Genomic DNA, 26,458 nt, shown 5'->3' with positions numbered 1-26,458 from the left:
TTAATATATATAAAATTTTTAAAAAATATATTTTAGGTAACCGTACCTGGCTGGGCACTGTTGGCATGCCAACCGGCGAGCGGCACCGAAAATATGACAACCGGATATAGTAGGCAGCCTGGCAACCGCGAGTAGGCTAGGTAGCGGGCAACGGCGGTGGTGGCCGACAGGTGGACGATCGGTTTGGCTCCAAGTCGCGTTTGACCAAATTTTTGGCCCGGACAGTACGATTCTAACATTTTTTTAGTCTCAAAGATATTTTTTTTGACATTTCAGACTCAATTTTGATACTTATGGAGCAAATCGAGAGTTCTATTGTCATGGTCTAATTGTTTTCAAATTTTGAACATTGTTAGAAATTTATTAGAAGCTGTAACACATATTTAGAATTTTGGAGTTTCGACGTCCGGAAATAGAAGGGCAACTGATATATCATAAAAAATAATCAAGATTAGGCACAAATCTCGAGGCGAAATTGAGTTGAAAACTTTGAAAATTAATTCATGACCATTCAAACTCTGATTTTAGTAAACTTCTAGTCGAACTCAACATTTTGAAAATACAAACCAAACTACACCAAGTTCAACTCAATGCAGGCCCAAATGGGTCCAAATTGAAGACCCAAAGTGCATTTAGAAGATTCATGCTATAAATTTGACCACCAAATAATTTTCAAACGCGACATGCTCATAGTCAAATAGCGGGTTGAGACGAATCCAACGAGCCCAAGATCATCGAATTATGATATTATTAAGAAACTCAAAGATTTGATAAACGATTCAAAATTAGAGTTCTCTCGCCACCAGATTCCTCCTCAACCCCAGCCCGGTTACTGACTATCGCCAGACTTCTGCTAGACCCCATTTTTATCCAAACTTCTGCCTGATCATCAGCTGTTGTCGGTTGGGCTGCAAACGAACCGAGCCGAGCCGAGTATGTGAGTGTTCATGTTTGTGTTCATTTAATATTATCTTGTTCAAGTTTGGTTCATGTTTATCGAGCTTTATTGTTTGTGTTCATGTTTCGTTCATTTAAATTAATGAGTGTTCATGTTTGATTCATGTTCAATTCATGTTCGTTCGTTTAGTGCTTATCGAGCTTGTTCGCGAACATATTTAACGAATTTTTTTAACTATCAAACAAATATGTTCATGAACATATCTATGAACAAGCACATTTATAATAAAAGCAATTTTATATGTAACAAAGGCAATGATTATTTATATTTATTAATTATATAGCCAAATATTAATTATTTTTATCGAGTTTATTCACGAGTTCAAAATCGAACACGAATCATACTTTTATCGAGCTTCTTATAGAGCTTAATGTCGAGCTTGTTCGCGAACTTCAAATGATGTTGTTCGTGAACATAAATGAGCCGAACACATTAGTGTTCAAGTTTGTTTATTTAAGAATCGAGTATTTAAAATATTGTTTATGTTTGTTTGTTTAGTTAATTAAACGATCACAAACAAGCTTTAGTCGAACCGAATAACGAGTAGCTCGTCGAACGTTTGGTTCGCTTGCAGCCCTAGTTGTCGGACTTCATCCTGGTCACAACTGATATTGAATTTACACTTGGCCACCGATCGTCATATGACTTTCTTCCGATCCCGATTCATCGTTAGATTTTAACCCAATGGTTGACTATTGTACTCAACTTCAAGAATGAGTTAATCATTTGTAACATATTCAAACACCAGTGGATTCATTTTAACTGAAAGTGTCCCCGTGGTTTTTATCTTATGTATTTTTCATGTAAATTTTTTTGATATTTATTCTCTTTATTTGCAAGCTGGATACTCGTGAGATATTAAGATACAAAATTTTAATATTTTATCATCATGAATATTCTAGTCTGCAAAAAAATTAATTATCATTATTTTTTAACTCCAAAAAAATTGGGAAAGAAAATATCACGCGAAAAATAATTAAATTGATACCGTTTCTCCGCACGGATTCGGCACGAATACAAAAGAGGGGTTTCAACTAAAGAAGAATAATGTCGCTCTCCTCACTTTGCTCAGTCGTCTCCTTAGTCCGCTACTCATACGCGTGCAGTCTTCCTCCTTTCTAGGGTTTCGTGCGCTCGCGGCGTTTCGCCGTCGAATGGATCATCTCCTTCAGGCGAAGCAACTCTCCACCGGTGGTGGCGACGCTATCGATTACGCTTTCGCCGTCGAGTATAGTGGCCCGCCGGTCCCTTATGAGATCCCTCAGGCCATCCCGATCGAGATCGAACGGATCCCCGTCGCCACCGTGGTATCGCCAGCCTTCCTTTCCGACCAACTCGCTCTCCCCGTCGCTCAGCCTCTCCCGTCCCCGAACCCCCTCAAGAAAGCTGATGTCTACTCCCCGACCTCTGTCATTGAGAACCACATCGCTGTTGATGGCGAGCTATCAGGCGAGGTTGCCAGCTCCGGCGCGGTCGTGTTCTCCAGCGAGCTTAAGGGAAGCGAGGGTTATTTGAACGAGCGGAACTCGATGGAGTCGGACCTGAGTTCTGATTTTGGATTGCGTTCTTCGGTCTCTGAAGAGGATGAGTACGGGGAAGAACGCGATGGTGAAATTAACGATCAGGTTAGGCCGGTTGGGGTGAGTTTCCAGGGTTCAGCGGAAACGAGTGGGGCTGCCTCTTCGGATATGATCGCTGGTTGTCAGGGGAGAGATGAAGAGTATGTGAGGATGGTGAAGAAGGGGGCATGCTGTAGGTGCTTGAAAGGAAACCGGTTTACGGAGAAGGAGGGTTGCTTGGTTTGTGATGCGAAGTATTGCAGCGGGTGCATTTTGAGGGCGATGGGGTCCATGCCGGAAGGTAGAAAGTGTGTCCAATGCATTGGGGGTTCGGTTGATGAGTCAAAGAGGGAGAGGCTGGGGAATGCCTCTAGAATGCTGAAGAGATTGCTGAGTTCTCTGGAGGTTGAACAGGTTATGAAGGCTGAGAAATATTGCGAGGCAAACCAGCTTAAGCCAGAAGACGTTTGTGTTAATGGGAAACCGCTCACTCATGAAGAGATTTTTATGTTGCAGAGCTGTCCATGCCCACCCTCGAAGTTGAGGCCGGGCTACTATTGGTATGACAAAGTCTCTGGATTTTGGGGAAAGGTAAGCTTTTGTCTTTGAGTGTTTCCATCACGATTTTATCTACAAGATGTACAGTAAAACTGATCGATAAAGACCTCGTAGTTCTATCTTTTGATGTTCAGATTAATTTTTGACCCGTAGATTTCCTATGTCGTCAGCAAAATGAGTTTGTTGGTCTTATAAGCCTGCTAGGTTAAAATGCAGCATGAGCTGATGAATACATTTCCTGTTCTAGGCTTGTAGAATTGTGTGTGTGTATGTTTTTTTTTTCTAAATTATTAATTATGGAATGACTTTCAGTTGTCATGGCAATTGGACGTAGTAATTTAAGGTTATTTTGAATATTGACCCTATGCTTTATCTCTTTGATTTCAAAGTTATTAACATAAAGAGAGAAGATGGCATGCATCTATAAACCTTTTTTCTTGTGTGAGATTACTGCAGTTGAATAACCACAACTTGTATGAAACTAGACAGGTAGGGCACAAGCCTGAGAAGATTATTAGCCCCAATCTTAACGTGGGTGGCAGTATAATGCGCAATGCAAGCAATGGAAACACTGGCATATTGATAAATGGTCGTGAGATTACAAAAGTTGAACTGCAAATGCTTAAGGTTTGTTGATGAGACAATAAAAGTTTGAATTGGCTATTAGAAGCATGCGATGGCTAAATTATGTTCTATTTACAGTGGGCAGGGGTTCAATGTGCTGGAAATCCTCACTTTTGGGTTAATTCTGATGGAACCTACCAGGAAGAGGGCCAGAAGAATATTAAGGGTCAGATATGGGGAAGGGTAAGTTCAAAGCCTTTACTTGAATATTACTGTTTCTGTAATAACAATTGTACCATTTCTGCATGCCCCCTTCCCTCTTCCTCTAAAGTACATATTGAAGCCATTGCTTTTTTCCATGGGCTGGGCAGGCGAGGACAAAGTTGCTTTGCTCTTTTTTATCATTGCCAGTTCCCTCAAAAGCTGCAAAGACTTTTGGCGAAGATGTGAATATCATGGTCAATAGAGCTGTGCATGATTACAGTGAGCAGAGGACAACCCAAAAGCTTCTTTTAGTTGGTTCTTGTGGATCTGGCTCCAGCACTCTATTCAAACAGGTATTGAACCTTTTTTCTTTCCAAACTTTTCTACTAAATGATCCAATCATCTAATTGGAACCATTTTTTTTGGAAGATATACCTCTTTGGTAACCTACATTTTTTATGGCAATATTCAAAAAAAATATTTTAGTCTTTATTATTCTCATAAAGACTAAACTTTTTAACATTATTTTAAAGACTAAAAAAATGCCAGATGAGTAAAAGAGTGTGTTAGTTCCTATTTTTAATAATAAATATGATGCACAGGAGTGTGTGAATTATAGAGGAATTAAGTTTATGTGTTATACAAATAAATTATGAGAGAGAGCAATTAAGCATAGGTTACAACGTGATACTAATGTTTCTTAAAATCAATATGGATTCATGCTGGTTAGGACTATTATGGATGCTATACGTTTGTTGCGAGGTTTGATGGAGAAAATATAGAGAGAGTAAGGAGGATCTACATGTGATATTTATTGATTTAGAGAAAGCATATGATAAAGTTACAAGAGAAGTGCTCTGGAGAGTTCTAGAAGAAAAATGAGTTAATAATGCTTATATTCAAGTCAGTAAAAATATATATACATGAGCTATTACTCGTGTTCAAACACAATGTTGTTTGATCAAACAATTTCCTATTTCGGTTGGATTCCATCAAGGATCAACTTTAAGCTCATATTTTTTTGGCTTTATTCATGGATGTTCTTACTATCTATTTACAAGAGGATGTACCCTGGTGTATGCTTTTTGCTAATAATATTCTTCTTGTTGATAAGACTAGAGAAGAAGTTGATGAAAAACTTAAATTATAGAGGTCAATCTTATAGTCTAAAAGTTTTCATTTGAGTGGATCTAAAATTGAATGCATGGAGTGTAATTTTTGTAGTAATAGATTCAACAGTGGGATTGTGACATTGGATGATTAAGTCATTAGAAAGAGTGCACATTTTATATATATGACACCTATTGCTCAAAGTGGTGGTGAAATAAATGCGAGTATTATTTGTAGAATTCAAGTTGGATGGTTGAAGTGGGAGGAATGATTGAGTCTGTTGTGTGGTAGAAAAGTACCCTACAAACTTTAAATTTTATAAGATGGAGAGACCTGCAATGCTTTTTGTCGCAAAATGTTGGCCATTAGAAGGAAGCATAAAATGAAGTGTTGCAGAGATGAGGATGCTCAGGTGATGCAACCTAAGTTTTTAAATATTTGATGGAGAACACTTAGGAAAGCAATTAGAAAACTTCTTCCTTTCAGTAAAGCAGAAACATTCTAAAAATAGAAAAAGTTCTAGAAAACAGCTTATAAAATTCGTAAACATCAAGAAACAACAACAAGGCTACCCTCAAAACATCCGACAAGTGGTCACCTCACATGCAAAGCTCGAAATATAAAGGATATGTGCTCAAAGGATATATCTAACCCGGAATCCACCACTGAAATGATACGTCACAAGTCCACACTTCTCCAACAAATACAACCAAAACGTGACAGTAAACACCACCAAGCTCACAAGAGAAGAATGATACAAATGGGGTGAGAACCGTGGATAGAGAGGAAGAGGTAGAAGATCGGGACGAAATAATAGAGGGGAATGAGAAAGGAGGCTAGCTCGCAAGCTAAAAAACCCGCATGTTTGTATGCAAATTATTTACCAAAACTCTTCCAAACTGCAGGAAAATAGCCACTATATATAGGGGGAAAAGGGAAAAAAATATTTAATGCAAGGTAATTAAGCACCACCCAAACAACCACTAGAATTCCCTTGAAAACCGTAGCAAACAGGGATCGAAGGGACATCAGCTAAGGGGTAAATGAGGCATTAATACTGCAGTTAATGGGCACAAAAACTGAAAGGACAACTTCCCAAAGCGAAGGGACATCAGTCAGGGGGTAAATGAGGCATTATTACAACATTTAATGGGCACAAAAATGAAAGGGACAGCTGCCCAAACTGAAGGGACAACAACTAGGGGAAAAAATCGAGGAAAACAAGGCACACGAGGGGATAAACCAACAACCCACCAAGGGAAAAACAAAAGAAACAAGGTGAAGGATAGGGAGAGACATTCCTAAGAGCACCAACCTAGCAAGATCATTGGTTGACTTTAATCATAGGGTAACAAAAAAAAAACATAGAATCCAAAACATAGAAAAATAAAAAACATAGAAAAATAAAACATAGAATGATAATCCTTGATTGCATCATCAGGTGGATGAATGGCTTTGCACTTAGATATGTGAAAATGTTGGAGTAGCCCTATTGGCAGATAAGATTAGGGAGAGTTGTTTTAGATGGTTTGGTTACATAAAATGTTAGCCTTCCGATGACCCTGTTGGGAGAGGTAGATGTATTAGATCTGACATATCTTAAGAAAGGTAGAGGTAGATCTAAAAATACTTGTTAGAAAGTATTAGCAATGAGATTTTTTTTTAAAATTAGATTTAAATGAGAATTTTACTCTTAATAGGACATAATGTCGAAAAAATGATTCATGTAGTCGGCCCCATGTAGTGAGATAAAGACTTGCTGTCAATGCTTTAAAAACCGGACCAGACCGGCCGGTTCGACTGGTTCGGTTCAACCCTAAAACCGCCTTCACTTCAAACCGGCCGGTTTTGGCCAAAACCGCCGGTTCAACCAGTGAACCGGCGAACCGGTCCGGGTTTTTTAAAACCGGCCGGTTCAAATTTTTTTAATAATAATTAAATAAATTATTTTATGTTAAATTCTTCTGAATGTTAATATAAAACTTTAAATTTTATATAAAGAGAACCTTGCTTGCTGTCGTTGTTGTTCCATTATTCTCATAAAGGATACATCCTCAAGTTGTTCCACTTATCTTTTCATTTTGAGGCTGAAAGTACTTAGGCTGACGTTAAAGCTTTCAACTTCAATTTGCAGGAGTTTGAGTACGCATATGATTTTGTGTTCACATGAACTTAGCTTTTCTTGTAAATTTATTGTTTTTCATGGACCAGTTATGGTTATGATCACCATTTGTAGTGTCTGTAAAACGTGACTTGAGTTGACATGATTTTTATGCTGTTGCATATCAACCCCTGCTGCCTTTTTTAATTTCCAAACTTAGGCTATCCAGTTTTGGAACCTTCCTTGAAGGGCTGCAGTATATTTTATTTTCAACTGATTAAGGTTGCATATGGTCAAGTTTAGCTTATAAACCCGACTCTTTAAAAGTTGTAATGGGCTAGGCTTAATGAACATGTGCTTTATTGGGTTAGCCCTAGTTGGCACAAGAACAATGCAGTCATCATTAATCCTCACCGCTATTAGTTTCTGGATGAAATGAACTAAAACAAAAATAATATTGTAAGAGATGTTTGAAGTATCACTAACTCATCATCAATAGGCTAATTTATAAGCCAAACTCCTTAAACGTTCTAATAGGCATGCATTTTAATCGACTAGCATTAACGGGTTCAAGGAAAATGCATTTATTCATTTATCATTAAACTGCACCGCTATTGGTTTCTCGATGATACGGAGTTAGATAAAAATAATATTGAAAAATGGATTTGAAATATATTTTAATCATCATCTAATATATACTTACCAAAGAAATGGTGTAGAAGGGCACATGATTCAGAAAACACAGGGCAAAATAGTGAGAACAATGTTGAGGAACCCACAATACTGTAGTTAACACCAATTTGAACGAAGTTACTGATTAAACAATCTCTAAATACCAAGTATGTAAGCTTACTAATCATATATGTACGGTTTAACTTGAATCAAATCAAATTTTGAGGTAGTCTCTGTAAACTTAAAATTAAATCAAAATAAATTTTGATCCTGACACCTCGAAGTCAAATGCTGAGTTAATTTATTTTAGATTAAAAAAGTGAGTGAATTTCTATACTTATTGGAGACATATAATATTATAAGCTATTTTAAATAAATTTTCATAGGTATCCAACCAAGGCCCAGCACGCCATCACCGTATGGACAAGCCCAAGCCCTTGATGAGCTTTGAAGAGCTCATTTAAGTGAGCTTAAATGCATTTGGGTATTCCATTTGACTTCCTAGCAACCGACCTTTCATTTTCATCACGCCAAAAGCAATTATAATGTGTTTTAATGGCTTTAATGCATCATTTAATTGGAATTTGATGACTGCCTTTTTCAGGCTAAGTTTTTGTATAAGAGAGATCCATTCAACGAGGAAGAGCTTCAGAGTATTAAGTTGATGATTCAAACAAACATATATAGTTATCTCGGAATATTACTTGAGGGCCGTGAACACTTCGAGGAAGAGTTTTTATCTGAGAAAAGGAAAAATCAATTTTATGAATCTTCTTCTTTAGGTACGCTTCCTGTTATCTTCTTTTTGAAGTTCTTTTTCATAGAGAAAGTAGATAGTAGGAATTTAAATTTTCGTTTCCTTTTACTGATCATGACAGTACTTTTTATTTGGCATGCTGTTCTTTTCTTAATGTAACTGTTTGATTAGTCAATTTTATGTTAAATTCCAAATATGGCTATTTATGCTGTTACAACTCTTGCATCTTGTTGCCCGTTATGAGCAATTTCCTCTAATTATATTTTGATCGCTCTATAGATCCAATGATGGTTAAAGCTGATAGGTCTGAGACAAATTGTATGTAATTTTTTTTAAAGTTTGCCTGACATGCAAATTTGGCTGCAGGGCTGTCCATGGTGCAGCAAATGCATTCTGCATGGGCAGCCTTGTGCAGCCTTAAAGAAGCGGTAAGATATTAGTATATTTTGGCATGTGCAGGACCTATGATCTCCTAATGTTGTTAATTATTATAGAACAAAGGTAGTAGAAGTAGTTTATTAATTAGGTGCATTGAGTTGCTGTGTAGTGATTATGTCCAGTTGTCTGTTGTGCTTCCTCTTGGGTAACTCCCTGGAGGGCATCAAAATCTGCAAATACTTTATTTGTTTCAAACCCCCATTCTTCTTTGAGATATTAATTTAAATTTGCTGCATGACAAATCTGCATACATACCTGTCTTTCCTTTAAATTAACAAATAAATTAGAGGCCTTCACGAAATTATATACAATATCATCGTTTCATCGAAGGAAACATGACATTTTGTCAGGTTACCTAGGAGCATGTATTGAAGTGTGCTCTAGGAATCAAATCTGCATAAGATCAAATGTAAATTAATAAATGCATTAGTAAAATGAAATAAAAATTATGATGATGCATTGATACTCTTAACACTCAAAGTAGTAGAGGCACAAAATCATTTATGTAACCAGCTGGTTTCTGCATTGGAATCTTCATGAAAATTTTATTAAACTCTCCAACTAAAAATTTTCTAATTGACCCCACCTAGTTAATAGATGAAAACTCATTTACACTATTTGATATTGAATGAAGCCTTTTAGGGGTTTGTAAGTTATTAAGTTGAAAAAATAAATTTGAACACAAATACATAATAAATGTTTTTAACATATTGATTTGGGGTGGGGGGGAGGTTGATTTGTTCAACTCCAACATCTCATTCTTTACTTCTTTTGATGAGACTTCTGTAAGTACAGAGTTAAGCCGGGAGATCTCTTGACCTCTGTTTGGTAAACCAGTAAGAATGACCACTTTATCTGCTGTGAATTGTATATCATGTATAGCATGACCTTTATTATAAAACATTGTTGTGGAATATCCCAAAATATGAAAAGCTCGTACATCAGTGGGACATTTTGCTCGAGAGAAGGAATTTCAGAAATTGGTAAATGTTTAATCTTCTCAAGGTGTCCTCCACATCAGGGTTTATTATCTCCACAAAGTGTCACAGATTGTTTGGAAAGTTGATACATAACATCGAAAAGTAAGAGGTCGAACATAGACCTAAAATATTAAAGAAATTAAAAAAAAAAACACAGAACCCTAAACAAGCAACAACCAACATGCAGTTATAAAGAAGACAAACCCTAAACCCTAAAAAGAGTAAAAAAGAAATAAGTTAAACACATAAATTTGTTAAGTACATAATAGATACACAAAACTAAAAATGTAGTTCATACGCAGTAAATACGCATAAAAATGCAATTATTATGCATCTCATACGCAATTATCACAACAACAAATGACAGACTAACCTTTTTTAAAGGTGAAGCCATTAGCGCATATGAAAAGTGATTGAATGTTGGAGTTGCAAGGAGAACAATGAATGAAAAAGAAAAAAAATTAATACTAACTTGAAAAGTGAAAAGTTTCTGCTATTTTAATTTTTTACCAGGACTCTGGGCGGGTCGGTCGGGCTGACAAGACAGAAAAAAGACAAATAATAAAAAAGAATACAAATGAATATCCACGCGGGCAATTCACACGTCATGATTTTATAGGTGTCCGGATGCAGTGCTATGTTCTTACTCTGCATAGAATAATTTCTCATTTCAAAGGCATATTTAAGTTATTCATGATATTCATGATGATATTCATGATGCATCCCTAATTAATATCATAAGTTGTTGAGTGATTAAATAGTTTTTAGTTATTGTATGATTAATTTAAGGATCATTGTTGTGGGGGAAAAGGTATGATATCAGAGTATTCTCATATAAGAGATTTCACAAAAAGAGATAAGGCAAGAGGTTCAGTGTAGCATAAAAATTGGTTTAATTTGTTTCCTAAAGCGAATTTATCTCTTGAAGTTAATTACAGTCAATGACACCTTCAAGTGACAATCTCAACAGATAAAATATGCTTATGTTTTAATTTGACTTAGTTAATATCAAGGATAGATTAGGACTCAATGATTGTCATCATGATAGGATAATCTTTGACTTTGACATAAACCACTCCACAAGACGAGAAATTATTATGTGCAGAGTCTGGACGGGAAGAATCATCCGGACATGTGAGTGTACACACTGTATTCAAATTTGTCACAGTGTGTATCAAATTTTTGTGCACATTGTGTGTATACATTGTGTACACTACCAGTTTGGACGGTTCTTCCCGTTCAGACTCCGCACAAAATAATTTCTCCCACAAGACAGGTGAATCATCGTAATTAAGTGAGACAATTATCCCTCTATATAAAAAAATCTATTTATGACAATAAGTGAATCACCAAAAATTCAAGAGTGAAATGACTCAAAAGAGATGACATGTATTAGTAAGGAATACAATAAAACATATAAAGAATCTTATTAGTTTTTTTTTTTTTTGGATTAGCCATCTTGGCTACTAAGCTAAAAAATACTTAGCTTTCAAGGTAGTTGATCCAGCTTAGTTGTGAGATATTTTATCAACAATCATGAATTACATCATCAAAAGGAAGCCCTTGATCCCAAACCAAGGAAATGGAGTCCTAGATAAATGATGTTTAAGGGATAGATCTGGAAAGATGTAAGACTTACACAACCGTACATAATGAAGTGAACAAAATAACCTAATCATACACAACCAAGCTACTCAATTGGACTTATAGTCTGGTTTGGATTAGGATTGCCATGATATAGTGTGCTAGATGATTACTGATGTAAGCAAAATTTCAATATTTCCTCTTATTGGGCATTTATTGGTGGGCTGATTTTTCTTATATTGGGCTTGGCCCATTTGCCATTGGCTGTTTGGTGTTTGGAGTGTTGTGGCTGATTGGGAGCTGTTTTTTGAGCATTTGGCTGCTTGGTTCCTTAGTTGTCGTGCTTCTTTCTTGGTGTCTGTTCGGCTCCTGGCTGTTTCGATTCTGGCTGGTCTTTTGAGGGAGCCTGGCTGCTCGGTTTGTGGTTCTGCCGTGCCTTTTCTCTTGAGGTTTTCCTCTGTTTTGGTTGGCTGAATGGGGCGGCTTTTTTGGGTGTCTTTTGAGCTCCTTTCCCCTATTTAAATGAGATATTTGCCTTTTGTTTTATAGAGGTGTTATGTGATAATTTTTGGAAAGTGAATCATGTGGGTTTCGTATAGCTTGCGAGCTATCCTCTTCTATCTCCTCTCTTCTCTCCATGGTATCCACTCCATTTGTATCCTTATTCTCAATCTTTATAAGTTGTGTCGTGTCATGTTTTATTGAAAATTGAAGTGTTATTATGTCCTTTTTTATTTGAAGTTGTAAGGTGTTGTTGTGTCTTGTTTAGTGTGTGTATTTTGTCATTTGGAAGGAAGACAAGTATTTTTTTATTTGCAATAATTTTGTTTAGTATTTTTTATTTGCAATATTTTTGTTTTGATTGCATCAGTTACGTATGCGTATTCTATTAAAATTATGCTATCAAGGTAGGAGCTATCCTAAGGGATATGGTATGAATGCAAAGTTATTTGTCATTAAGGTGAAAGCCTTCAACCATATGCATTTGAGTAGACTATGTTATTAATGTGCATCAATTGGGGGATTGGATTGCTGACAAGCTCAACTATGCACCTCCTAAAAGAGATATAAAGAGAATAATTTTTAATTAAAAGTTGGTTTTTAAGTCATATAATTTAAATTAATAAAAAAAGATATTTCTCAAAATTGATTTTGACCTGATTATCAATTTGTTTAAGTTGATAGAAATAAATTTCAATAGTCTACCACAATATATGATTATAGACAAAACACTTGTGAGTAAAATGGTAAAAAAATGCAACTTGCAATTGAACTAGAAAAGAGTTAAGTATAGGCAGCCAAAATAAATGAATAATCAAGGTCGGGTGAAACTAAGCTTACAAATATGCTTCTAGTGAAAAGTAGAAGAAGGCAGATGGATCCTACATACTGACAACCTAGTTTAAAATAAAATACAAGTATCATGAATTCCTTTACCTCTTGTCTTTGTCACTTGGATAATCTCGAGTGCTCTTGGTTTGTTTGGGCTTGAGTGTGGCTATACATCAGATATCAATTTGAACTGTATAATCAAAGATTAGATGGTTCAAATCACATGTGTAAAAGTAGGGAACATCAACCTAAGATTGAAGGGATTCTATGATCATTGAGATGGTCACTCTCACCAAATTAGGCTCGTTGGAGTGTTGAAGTATTCTTAACATACCTACATGTGGGTTAAAAAAAGAATGCAGGCCTCTACAAGTGTGTTTGACCATTTGATCAAACATAGAAGAGGTTTAAAGTATAAAAAGATGTACTTTATGCAGGGCTATGAATGCTGACTAGCTTAGCAGTTGTGCATTGAATGGAGTAGCAGGTGCTTCAATAGAGTTGGACATTTAGAGCCTGCCAAGTGGTGCGTCGAAGAAGTTTCTCAAAATTCATGCACGGGAAGCACACACAAGTTAAAGCTGCTCGAAGGTCAAAGATCGTGCACGGGAAGCGAGTATGATAACAAGGGCAAGTTGGGATGTCGAAGAATCATTTGTGAAAGTCACACATGCAAATTAGTGTAAAAATCAATGTCTCACCACGTTTGTTTGGTAATAAGGTCTGCACAAAATTTAAACAAAAAAATTGATTAATATTTTTGACAAAAAAATTTGATCAAAATATGATAAGATTTAGGGACAATTTCGAGTAAAATTTTAAACAAGATTCAAGTAAAATTCAATAAAAATATAGGTAGAATTTGAACGAGATTTTAAAAAAGATTTGATTAGGGATTTTTAAAAAAAGATTTGATTAAGATTTTGCCATTTAGAAAAAATGATAACTTTGAATCCTACAGAATCTAAAACCCCTTTTCACCATAATTTTTTTTACCTTTAAAGGCTATTTGGTATCCTAATTTATTCAGGATTTATGCAAAATTTTTTCCGGAATCCTATTAAATCACAAAAATGACATTAAGAATCTTAAATTCCATTTTCACCTTCATGCGTCAATGGTCCTGCTGATTTTGAGTTCTCCAACAAGCTTCTGTCTTTGACTTCCTCACTTTTTTAATATTAATCATTTTTTTTTAAATTTTTGTGCAATTCTTGGTGCTAAACAATCATTGTTAGACAGCAATTTCTACATCGATTTGCATGCAGACTTCCTATGCATGTTCTTGGATATTTCAATTTTGCCCCGATCAGCATGCGTCCCCCCTCACATGAACCTTGACTATATAAGTTGCCTTGATTTGCACCTATGCTTCTAGTGCACAAATTGAGACACTTCGTGGATGCACGATTTGGCGTGCCCTATGCAAGTTCACCTTTGCTTATGCATCTACTTCTTCGTCCAGCATGCACATACATATGCAAATGTTAGTTAGACTAATCGACACTTGTAGCATGGCTAAGGTACTTTAGACCTATATGTTGATTGAATGGTCTTACTCCCTTATATTTTCCTTTTTCCCTGCATAAAAAAAATTTGAATCCATGCCTTTCTGTATTGATTATATAAACGTTTAGGAAACAATATTTATCGTGTGGTGTTTTGGTGTATGCTTTTGATGTTCAGCATAATTTTAATTGGTGAGTCATCTTGTTGAATAAGTAGAAAGTTAGAACAATAGTGAAATTATTTAGAAGTTAGAGGACTTAGATTTAGTAGAATATAATCTTAGTATATAATATGCAATTATTTGATTTTATATTAATAATTATTAACTAATATTATTAGAAGATGAAATGATATTTATATGTAATATCTTAAGTAGACCATCCAGAAGAATGAGGATGCAACTTTTAAAGTTAAGGCTGTATGATTAAAATGTAAAAACTTGCATAGGAGGATATGTTGAAGATTTAAAGATATATTTAATAAAACTATGCTCAGGTTGGTGATGTTTGGATTTGACTGTTGAAAAGAAAAAAAATGATAACTAAGTTGTTCTTGATAAAAAAATGATGATGTTAAGATAGATGTGTGGCAAAACAAAACTAGAAAGGATAAATTATGCAAAGATTGTATTAAAGAAAACTTTGATATGATATTTATTGAAGTTAAGATTATTGTAAATAGACTTAGATTGTTTGGACGTCTACAACTAAGAGTAGAAAATGCATGCATTAGATTGGTACATAAGTTTGTTAAAGTATTATGAAGGAGAATAGGTAGATCTTAAGCAAAGTTGATGTAAGTTATTCAAAATGCTTTGCGAAGAATAGTTTTAGTAACTCTAGTAGTACTGGAAAATGATTATTTCAATAATTATGATGAGAAGTTGGTAGCTGCTGCTGATCATAATAATGATAACTGATCAATCACACATTTCTTTCATGTTAATTTTTATAAGTAACATCTCAATTTAATTTTAATTGTTACAGAAGAACATACAGCCGGAACTCCATATTCGATTTCCGCAAGGCTTAAAGAATTATCCGATTGGCTCCTCAAGGTCATTGCAGCAGGTAACTTGGAAGCCATTTTTCCAGCTGCAACACGTGAATATGCACCATCAGTTGAGGAGTTGTGGAATACTTCTGCTATTCAAATGACATATAAAAGGATATCTGAACTACAGTCATTTCCTGGTGTTGCTTGTTACTTCTTAGATCGGGTATGCTTACCTTGTTATTCTTAGTAATCACTTCTCCATTCTCGTAAAACGTTATGGACAGGCATCACTTATCAAATTCTGTTTTTTGTGTAGTTTCCTACACTAATATTCTATCTTGTCATGGTTTGTTTTGTAAAATAGTGTAGTTTCCGAGTTTTAGATAACTTTTCAGTGTTCTTAATGTTTGCATTACTACTGAAGTATGCTGTGACTGATTATATTTATTGTGATATTATTTATATTTCTGGCTAATCAATTTGTATTTACATTGGGTATTGGAACTTCTAGGAGATTTCTAACTTCGTTCTTTGAACTTAGACGGATGAAATCAAGTAGCTAGTCTGAAAAGGCATTTAATGCATCATCTTTTTTGATCAATAATGGTAAGTTAGGTCTTTGGAGCCATATTATAGTAATATTTGATTCTGCAAATTTAGCCTGGCAAGAAACAAGAATTGTTTAAAAAATTTTGGTTCAATCTTGTGCTTTTATTGGCTTTCAAATTTATATTACTTTTGATCCAAACCAATTAAGAGTTGTAAAATCATGTCTGCACAGGCTGGTCTCTTGCCAGTAAGAGATTATTGGAAAATCCATACAAGTTGTTTCATATACAGCAAAGGTATAATAGAATTTTGTATTTCCCTGTTGTCTCGTCAAATAGGATACTGCAAATGTTAGCAGCAATGAAAGCGAATGATGATCAGCCTACGCTTAAGATCATGTTGATTCAACAGAAATGTCTAAGGATTGTTGAATCCCAGTTAATTATGTTTAATGTTTATGTGGTAGGAAGTGGAAGAAAGTAGGATCCTATGCGTGGAACTCATCTTCATAAAAATAAGAATTGAGTCTCAATTAGAAGAGCTCCACATACCTTCAATTTTGTTGTGCATGTAATAATAATAATAGTAATACTACACTGCTACTGATAGTAATTTCAATAATTATAATTATTATTAAAATAATAATAATAATAAATAATAATATGAAATTGATAGGCAAATTACTTAACAGTAGAATGTACATTTTTTTATTGAAAAGGAGGGAAACCCCTTCTCATCATTAAAATAAAAAAAAATGTAAAATTACATGAAAATAGAGACAAATAGGTACAAAGGAAAATGTCACCATGCAACTAAGCAGCCAATTAAATATTTGCATGATTGTTCATAAAAAATAGGCATATTTTAGCCAGGTAGTCTTGTCTTCTTTAAAAAAAAAAAAACCACTTTCTTGCTAAATATTCTACTGTTGAGAGGAAGAAATTGTTTCAATTGTTTTTTGGAATATTTCTTTATTTAGGCGTCTCTTCAATTAGAAAAAATCATTTTCAGTTGTGTCCACAGGAACAAAAATTCCAGAAACATAAATACAGAGTGCACCCTTCTCCAAATATTAGAGATAAAGCTACAATTAAAGAAGATGTGTAAGTCACCCTTCGGTTGAGAATTACACATCATACAAGTTGTAGAGAGCTATGCTCACATTTGTTACATAAACTTTTTTAGTATCTTTACCCATAAATATGATCTAACCGAAGGTCACAACATTCAAGGGAACTAAAACGTTCTAAATCTGGTGTGTGTACCTCTATTCATGAAAAAAGTATACAAATAATTAACATTAAAGAGGCCATCAGAGGAAAACTTCTACTTAGGAGTGATACTTAGAGTTAAAGTATGGATCTTAACATTAGAGCAAAGATTAAAAACTTCTTTGTATTGGTAATGAGAATAAAATGTTAACATTGAAGAGACCATTAGAGGAAATCATCCACTTTGGAGCATCATAATTAGAGGTAAACAAGATTCTCTTCACATTAGAGTAAATATTAAAAACTTATTTATGAAAGCAATGAGAATAATAAATTTCTATTGAATGTGCAAGCTATTAGTGGAGATAAATTGGTCTAACTGGTTAATTTATGTTCTAGGAAAATTGGGCAATGTGAGGATAGATATAAGCTAAAGTTTTATTATGATTTCATTTATCCTTCCAAAATTTGACATATTTATCCTTCCAAAATTTGGCATATTACCTATCGGGGAAGAAATGTGAAGTTTTTTTTTTTTTTTTTTTAAATAAAAAGAGAGTAATGAGAGCCTTTCTCCATTCTAAAATCTTGATAAGTATTTGCAAGATATTTTCTTTGCGATAATGGAATCGACCAATGAATTAGATTCCTTTTGGATCGATTTCAAGATCTAGTTAGAAAGTAAGGAGATATTCCTGACACATGGCCACAAAAGCCAAGCCCTCTAGATTTTTTCAGCCTAGAAATATTATTCAAATTTATCAAGTCCCACATCATTACCTTTAAAAAAAAAACTTCTAATATGGGCCGCTTTATTTATTTATTTATTTTTATATGTGCCACTTTATTGATCACTCATTTAGGGACCCAAAATTATGAGAAATAGTACAATGGAACATAAGTTAACACGGTTGATCATGACAAACCAACATCCTCTATATAGAAATTTGACTTTGGTGTCAAAATACCCATTATAAAACTTTAGAGCAAGGAGGAAGGCTCAACTAGTTAAGAAAAAAGAGAATAACAAGTGCAACCAATGACTTTATCAATAGAGCCACCATTATCCTTTGACTTTCCAAATAATTCAATGAAGATTTATGAAAGTTGATTTTAAGGCAAGGAACATCTTTAAACAACAAGCCTTTATCGACTATCTGGGGTTGGCTATATGAATCTTTTTTCTCAATTGTGTCTTGTTTAGAGTCAAATTCTCATTTAAATCTAATAAAGAAAAGTTATTTCTAATATTTTTTAACCATGTCTTTTTAGGTTGATTACTACCTTTTTTAACATAAACCAAATCTAATACATCTACTTTCCTAACCTAGTCATTGGAAGGTTGCCGTTTTATGTGACCAAACCATCTAAGACGACTCTCTCTATAATCTTATTTTTCACTAGAGCTGCTCCAACATTTTCACGTATATGCTCATTTTATATCTTGTCTCTAAGAGTAAAACCACTCATCCACCTGAGGTGCATCATTTATTATTATGCTTCTCTTTTAATGGCCAACATTTTGCACCTATAAAACATTGTAGGTCTCAGCACCATCTTATAGAATTTTCCCTTAAGTTTGAGGGGGACTTTTCCATTGCAGGTCTCAGCACCATCTTTTTTAGTATCTTTACCTATAAAGCATTGCAGGTCTCAGCCATCCGGAAAGGCCTTTTGTTTACAGTACTGTCATCTCTTCTACTTGAAGAAGAAGATAAAGGATATGAAGCATGGCTGCTTGGAAGTGGATTTTGTTTTGGAAGCTCTTTTTTATTCTTTTGCTTAGCTTCATTGATTTTCCTTTGTAATTCAGCCATTTGTGATGAGGTTATCTTCGGGCATACTTCAATTCCATGACAACTAATCTTCAACAAATGAGCTTTCATTCTATAATATGATTCTTTATATGTGACATTACAGTAATTGCATTTGAATGGAATATTGCCACCCTCTTCTGGCGTATACCTATTTTTGTCACATAACCCCACAGAGGTTTGTTATCTTCAATATTGATCTCTGATGGACCATTATCCAACCCAATTCCTACGCCACTAGAGCTTATTATCCTAAGAAGGATCGACACAAATTAAATCACATGAATTTGAAACATGAAAATTTTTAAGTAAAAGCGTATATATGTCGCAGATATGCCGAGGGTCCAAGGGGGAGCTGCCCCTTGGCGGGGTTTGACCTACCTCTCTCTCTCTATCTCTCTCTCTTTCTATCTATCTATCTATCTTATCTCATTCCTTCCCCTTCTTACTCCAAACTCCCACTCTGCCCCTCTCCTATTCTCTCTCTCTATCTTTCTTATCTCTTTCCTTCCCCTTCTTACTCCGAACTCCCACTTTGTCCCTCTCTCGTATTCTCTACCCATCTCTCTCTCTCTCTCTCTCTCTCTCTCTTACAAATTTTTATTGTAAGAGTAATTTTAAAGCTTTTTTTAGCTTCTCGGTGCCGCCTGGTACCATTTGGTACCCCTCGGTACCGAGTGGTACCGAGCATTGTACTGAGTGTTGCGAAGAGGTACTGACCAATACCGAGCGGTACCGAGTTCCGGTACCGAGCGGTACCGAGTTCCGGTATTGAGTTGCGATACCGAGCGGTACTGAGTTCCATTATCGAGCGGTACCGAGTTCCATTATCGAGTAGTACCAAGCCTATGATGAAGAAAATGAACCTTCACCGCTTGCGTCGCCTTCACTTTTCGCGTAGTCGAGCCGCTCTATCGACAAAGGGTGATCCTGTCGGCTTTAATGCTTGCGTCGTCGAGCCTCTTCGTCGACAAAGGATGATCTTGTTCGCTTCTATGCTCGTGTCGTCGAGCCGCTCCTTCAACTACTACGAAGAAGACGAACGCCTGTGCAGAAACGAAAACCTAGTTCGTGGAAATGTTTAAGCCACATAAATGAAAAGGTATATCAAGCGGGTAGCCGAAATTAATAGGGCAAATTGTTGCTTCGTTTTTTTTTTAAAACAGGACATGCATATCCGATGCGTGTGTTATGTCAAATCTAAATAATATTTTAATTGGACACGGCAAAGCCGTATCCGACACGTATCTTTGTCGTATCGGAGGCGTATCCGTATCCGACGTGTGTCCAATACAACATACCTCGTAAATAGGAGTATTGGTGCTACACACCTGGAGTATAGTCATCCAATAAAAATTCATCTCATCAACTATAAGATCATCATATGAGCTTTATTAATAATAAGGGATGAGCAAACTATCACTACTTAGTTATTATCTAATCTCCAACCTTTAAGTTATATGACAAATTCAGAAGTATTTTTCTTGCAATTTATATCCATTACTAACAAGTAGGGATGTAAATCACAAGTATAAATTTATCAAATATCAAATGTTAAAAAATATACTAACCAATAATATATTAAAGTTAGGCATTTGCAAATGAATCATCCACTCTATCCAAATTAAATTTACATATCACAATGTCATATCAATTGATGCCATCATCACATGGTCCGTACAAAAAAACATCAATTTTAAAGTTGGAGGTCAATCAATCAATAGTATACCCCTTTATTCACATATAAGGATGGTTAGATGGACTTGCACGATGCCATTTTCTCTCCTTTTAGTCGTGTTTGCACGTATCATGATAGAATCATGTTTCCTCAAACAACTGCTAAGGACTAACACCATCACATATGATGGCTTCTTGATTTTCAATGTGAAGCGTTTATTAGTTGTCTCTTAATTCTCATGAGCAATATGAAAATGTCAAGGATCCTCATAACTAAATAACAACAGTTTTGAACTCTACGTATCAATAAAGAATGTACAATTAGAAACTTGGTTTCTTCACTAGTTTCCGATTCACTGATTGTTAATTCATCACATACTATAAACTCACTGACTATTAATGTACCATCTATCATATGAAAACATATCTCATGGTGCTAATACTCGTATTGGAGATCAAACATTAATATGTTGCATTTATCTTATCTTATACAATAATATACAATCATAATATGGAACTTATATCTTCCTTGTAAGGTTATCATCTCAATGTTATCCTCTTCATGCAACTTACATCCTCTCTCTCTCATATATGAAGTTAATGTTTAATTAAACAAATTAATTATATATAAAAATAGTATAATATATATAATAATATTAATTATACAATAACCTTCACTGTTATGCACAAAGTCCTAGAGATTTACCCAAAGATATGGCATTTACTCTCCATAGATAAAACCATTTTGCACTTAGAAATGTACCAAGATCCATGTTTTTAAATATAAAACTTTTTAACTAGACCAACTTCGTCTTCCATCTTCATATCATCATCATGAGATAATAGGGTATTGTTGGATTCATCCATCACCATCACTCCAGCCATCGATTGCCTTTTTTTTGGCCATCAGTCATGTCCATACTACTATCCTGCTAGTGTCTGTAGTCAATCACCCCTAAATCCCTCCTCGCCACATTCTTCCTCCACAGGGACACATGGATCTGTGATGCTAATGTAGTCAGCACAGGCAACACACGTCCCTCTGATTTTGCTAACTTGTTGGGAGTTTTCTTGCTGACTCTGGACGGATTCTAGCAAACCCACCATCTCCAGATTCTATTTCTTTTCCAAATGCAGATTAATAATTAGAAAATCTTCAGGTATGAGGAAACCACTTAAGAGTTAAACATAGAAGTAATCCCTATCTCAGCACATGTAGCTTCTCACTTCAATTTTGATCTTCTAATGCTCATTCATATTTTCTTGAAGCTTCCATATTTCTATTTCAAACTCTTGGCAACCATCATGGTAGATATCAGGTTATTAGGATTCTACAACTAGCACTTATTGTTGATAAAAGTTTGATAAAATAGTTAAGTTGATTTCCCAGAATTAATTGATTCAATTGCATTTATCTTATAGCATGCAACTTTAGGGTATCGCATTTACCTAGACTATTCTGATTTAGCATAATAAACCTGGGATATTGCTTTCATTTTTTCTTGTTTTTTTGGGTTTTTCCTGTTGGCCTTTATTCCTGAAGCGCATGGCTTGTTGTTGAAGTAATTAAGGTTATATATTATGTAGTTTTCTTACTGTTTAAGTCACGGGCTAAAAATAATTTAAAACGATCAATTAAGTTTCCTTTCTATTTTTTTTTTTTTCTGTAGCCCGTAGAGTTTTAGTATTGTGGTTTATTTACGGCATCATGGTGGTCATTTTGGTGATATCGGAGCTGCATCTTTCTTTTCTATGCCTTGCTTTTTGAGCTAACTGCTGCATTTGAAAATTCAGCAAGGAATGATTTCATTTACCTTTATTTCTAACTTGATTTTAGATTATGAATGCCATCGGTGAATTTCTTTATCTTGATCAGTGCAGTTAAGATGAGTTCATTTAATAGACAATCTGGAACTCGTTTTTTCAAGTTTACTTTAAATTTATACCATTTATATAGTATAAGATTGCTTCAGTTTCATTTGGTTCTCATCTTTCAGGCATTGACATTCAAGACCATTCTGAAGCTTTACCGTATTGTATTACCTTTTTGTAATTGAACTTAGCTTGACTCTTCCATTTTTAATGAATGGATTCAAGTATTTTATTTTTAGTTATCAGTGGGGTATATATTAGGATTTCCTGAAATTCTTGGCTCCAATAGGACGTCAGATAGTTTCCTGGTGCTATAACTATAATATTAATTTTTGGTCAAAATATGTTCTCATCCATTGATTTTAAGGTAAGGTTCATCCCATGCGTTCCATGTTTGAGGAATGCGTTTTGAGAAGCTTTCGTGTTTAAAATTGTCTAAATAACTTTTACTTCCCTTTTTCACCTGAATGTGCTGTAGCCTGTTGGGAATTATAATATGTTTTGGCAGAAACTATCTAGAAAGTTCATATTTTTGGGATGACCTGATTTTAAACGCTAACTTTTAGTTAATTTTTAAACTCGTATTGTCATTACTTGACAGTTTTTGGACCTATGAACTAAGATGGATTTTAATTTTGGGCATGTAACTTTGATGCTAAAACAAAATGGATTAATAGGTAATTTACTCTTTTGATTTAGCTCTGTTGACAGCATTGATTTTATACTGAAATCAGCATCTTCTATTATCTTTTTCGAAGGATCTTGTAACTCCGGGAAGGATTGTTCTTAATTTTGTTTTTTATTTTGATATTATCCAACACTTTTCCAGGTGGTTGAAATATCTAGGATTGACTACGAGCCTTCTAAATTGGAGATCCTCTATGCTGAGGGAATGGCGTCAACAAATGGATTAGCTTGTATGGAATTCTTTTACCCCCAGTCAGACTTCGGTGGAACTGACCTTTCTGAGCCGGATACACAATTGAGGTAGGCACTGTGTAGACCAAGTGATTAGTGCCTAACAGGGCCTTAACTATAATACCTCTTTTTAACATGTGAGGTATGCTCTATAATAAATGCCTGTGATGAGCTTGAATGCAGTAGCATGTCATCCCTGTCAAATTTGATAGAACCTTTTTCACCATGAATATTACAAAGTTGTTTTCTCTTTTCTAAAATGAAAACTAGGAATCCTTTTTAATGGAGCTTACATGGAACTTTCTTTCTTATTCAAAATTTGACAGCTTACGTTTAATTTTGTTATTTTCAGTCGTCTCTGCTTGCCTTTTTAACCAAGTGTCGACGGTAAAATTATTAGGTGCGGACATCGAACGCCGTCCAGAACCCAATGAAAATACGCCACGTCATCCCTACTCGGTACCGTGACTCAGTACTACTCGGTATTGGATGACGTGGCTTCACCTGATTGGCCTCTGAACGGTAAGATGTGTCTGGTGTCTGCATAGAATAATCTCTCAGTGCCGACGAGGTTATTTTTGAAGCATTGCAACCCAACCATGTAAATTTTGATGGATAGGGAATCCTCTACTCATTCATTATGACCAGCATTTCCTAACCAGCATGCATTGCAGGTATCAACTTATGAGGCTTCATACTAAAGGCTTGGGGGAGAATTTAAAGTGGCTGGATATGTTTGAGGATGTGCAGCTCGTCGTCTTCTGTGTCGCCCTGAGCGACTATGATGAAGTGTATGAGAATGCAGATGGAGAAATTTCAAACAAGATGATGGAGGACAAGAAACTATTTGAGAGCGTCGCATCTCATCCTACTTTTCAGGAAATGGACTTTCTTCTCATACTAAACAAATTTGATCAGCTCGAGCAGATGATCGAAAATTCGCCGCTGACCACCTGCGATTGGTTCGATGACTTCGAACCAGTGGTTAGCCGATATCCCAACAAGAAAAACCGCAACGCCAATAATTGCGCCACATTAGCTCAGACGGCCTTCCACTATATAGCCATGAAGTTCAAGAGGCTCTTCTATTCACTTACCAGAAGGAAGCTATATGTGACTTTCACCAATGGCTTGGACTCAGATTCCGCTGACTCTGCTTTTAGGTATGCAAGAGAGATTCTTAAGTGGAAGGAAGAGATACCAGCTCCAAATGACGACACTTGCACCACTGATATATATAGCACGGATCCAAGCTCCTATTCTCATTGATCTCTTTTGGAGCAAATGAAAGAGTCTGTATATAGGCTTCCCCTTCCTTCAGGTATTTTTATGTATTTTATTTTATTTTTTTTAATTTTGATTTGTTCTAGTTTTATTTGTATAAATGTGATTCACGTTTGGTATGAATGATGTAGATTGAAAATGAGGCCAGGATTAGTCAGTGAAAGTAGCTTTGATTTTTAGAAGGGGTTTCAGTGCTTTTTAATGATGGTTTACTGTGTTGAAATATGGTAGTTTTACTATTATAAGTGTAGCTGTTGGTTGGGAATTTTGGCTATTAAGCAAGAGCTCTTAGGTTCGAAACTTATGAGAATTTTCATGCGATTCTTGACTTTACTAAAGTTTCGTTTGTAACGGCTTTTTACTACTTGAAATAGCCTTCTAGCACCGAAGTTTTAATTTTTATACTAAGAAGTTGCTTCTAGAAGCAGTAAGAAAGTCGTCCCCAATAAAGCCTAAGGCGTTTGCCTCATCAAGCTAACGTCAGATGCAAATCTCATGACAGTTTATTTTCAAAATTATATTGAGGTTGGCTTTGATGCGAGGCTCTTCTTGTGTAATACAAAATGATGATTAAATTGTAATGCTAACTGAATCTGTTTATGTTCTTCAGCAGAATATCATATAGGTTGGAGGGATTTTTGGTTAGTATTTTGCTCCATATTGTTGTATTGATGCCAAGAAAGAATTGCGTTAGAATATACTAATATAATTCATATCAATATGAGCTAAAGCTCAGTGCTACAACGATGATGCTCAAGATAAATTTAGGCTTTAAGAGCATATGACTTCTAATAAATCAATGTGGTAGAGTGGACTCTAAGCTCATAATATTTGATGATATTTTTATTTGAGGAATGATAATTTTATGATTTTTTTTTAATTTTTTTGAGAAGTATAAAAATTATATATATATTAGGGGTGCAAACGAGTTGAGTCGAGCTCGAGCTTCTGTGTCGTCCGTGAATCCCGCTCGTTGTCTCGAGCTACATAGACCTTTGTCGATCGTCGTCTTGTCATTGAAGCTGCAAATCCTACTTGTTTGTGAATACTGCTTGTCGTCCCAAGCTACGTGGACCTCCGTCGATCATCGTCTTGTCATCGAAGCTACAAACCCCGCTTGTAGTCCCGAGTTACGTTGACCTCTGTTGACCGCCTGCGAATCCCACTCCTGCTCCCGTTTGCGAATTGAAGCCCGCTCCCGCCTGCGAATCAAATCTTACTCCTGCTACGCGAGCTACTCGACGAGCTCTAGATGAATGATAGAAATGAATTATAAGAGTGATATATTTGATATTAAAGTTGTATGTGAATGATAGGCATGTAATATTAATGTTTTGAGTATTAAATATATAAATAGTATAAAATAAAATGACATGTATGTAAATCCCCAAAAATTTATAAAAATAATATCTTTACATATTCACTGTTAAGCTCAATGAGCTTGCTAAGAACTGTTCCATTTAAAAATTAAAACAAAAACGCTTTTCATATCTCATCCTCATAATTGTCTTATTATCGCCGTCTTTGTCGGTATGACAAAATTAATTAAATTATATTAAACAAATAGGGCCAAATTTGATAAGATATTGATAAATAGTAAATATAAATTATGATTTTTAAGATATGCATTAGTTGAATGGACGGCTTACAACGACAAAGTAGCAATTTTTTTGTATTAATGAAATTAGACAAAACACCCTTGGATATAATTGCAGATGGAAAACGCAAATATGAATTGTATTTTCAGCAGTGAAAATGTAAAATTAAACTGCATTTTCAGAAAAAAAGTGCAATTTAATTTTGTTTTTTTC

The 26,458-nt window shown here is 35.1% G+C and overlaps 1 protein-coding gene across 1 annotated transcript; it reads left to right on the top strand.

Moving 5' to 3' along the window:
• Positions 1–1,958: 1,958 nt before the first annotated feature.
• On the top strand, positions 1,959–24,872 carry LOC110112582 (extra-large guanine nucleotide-binding protein 1). Its single transcript, XM_020844860.2, has 8 exons — positions 1,959–3,108; positions 3,565–3,702; positions 3,778–3,882; positions 4,011–4,196; positions 8,331–8,508; positions 15,313–15,545; positions 23,275–23,432; positions 24,038–24,872. The coding sequence occupies exons 1-8, from the start codon at positions 2,113–2,115 to the stop codon at positions 24,630–24,632; spliced, it is 2,589 nt and encodes an 862-aa protein (XP_020700519.1). The 5' UTR covers positions 1,959–2,112; the 3' UTR covers positions 24,633–24,872.
• The last annotated feature ends 1,586 nt before the right edge of the window (positions 24,873–26,458 follow it).

The sequence above is a fragment of the Dendrobium catenatum genome, unplaced genomic scaffold (assembly GCF_001605985.2).
Source record: "Dendrobium catenatum unplaced genomic scaffold, ASM160598v2 fragScaff_scaffold_459, whole genome shotgun sequence".
Classification (NCBI taxonomy): domain Eukaryota; kingdom Viridiplantae; phylum Streptophyta; class Magnoliopsida; order Asparagales; family Orchidaceae; genus Dendrobium; species Dendrobium catenatum.
Note: the sequence above shows the minus strand (reverse complement) of the source record. Positions and strands in the feature narration are given on the sequence as shown.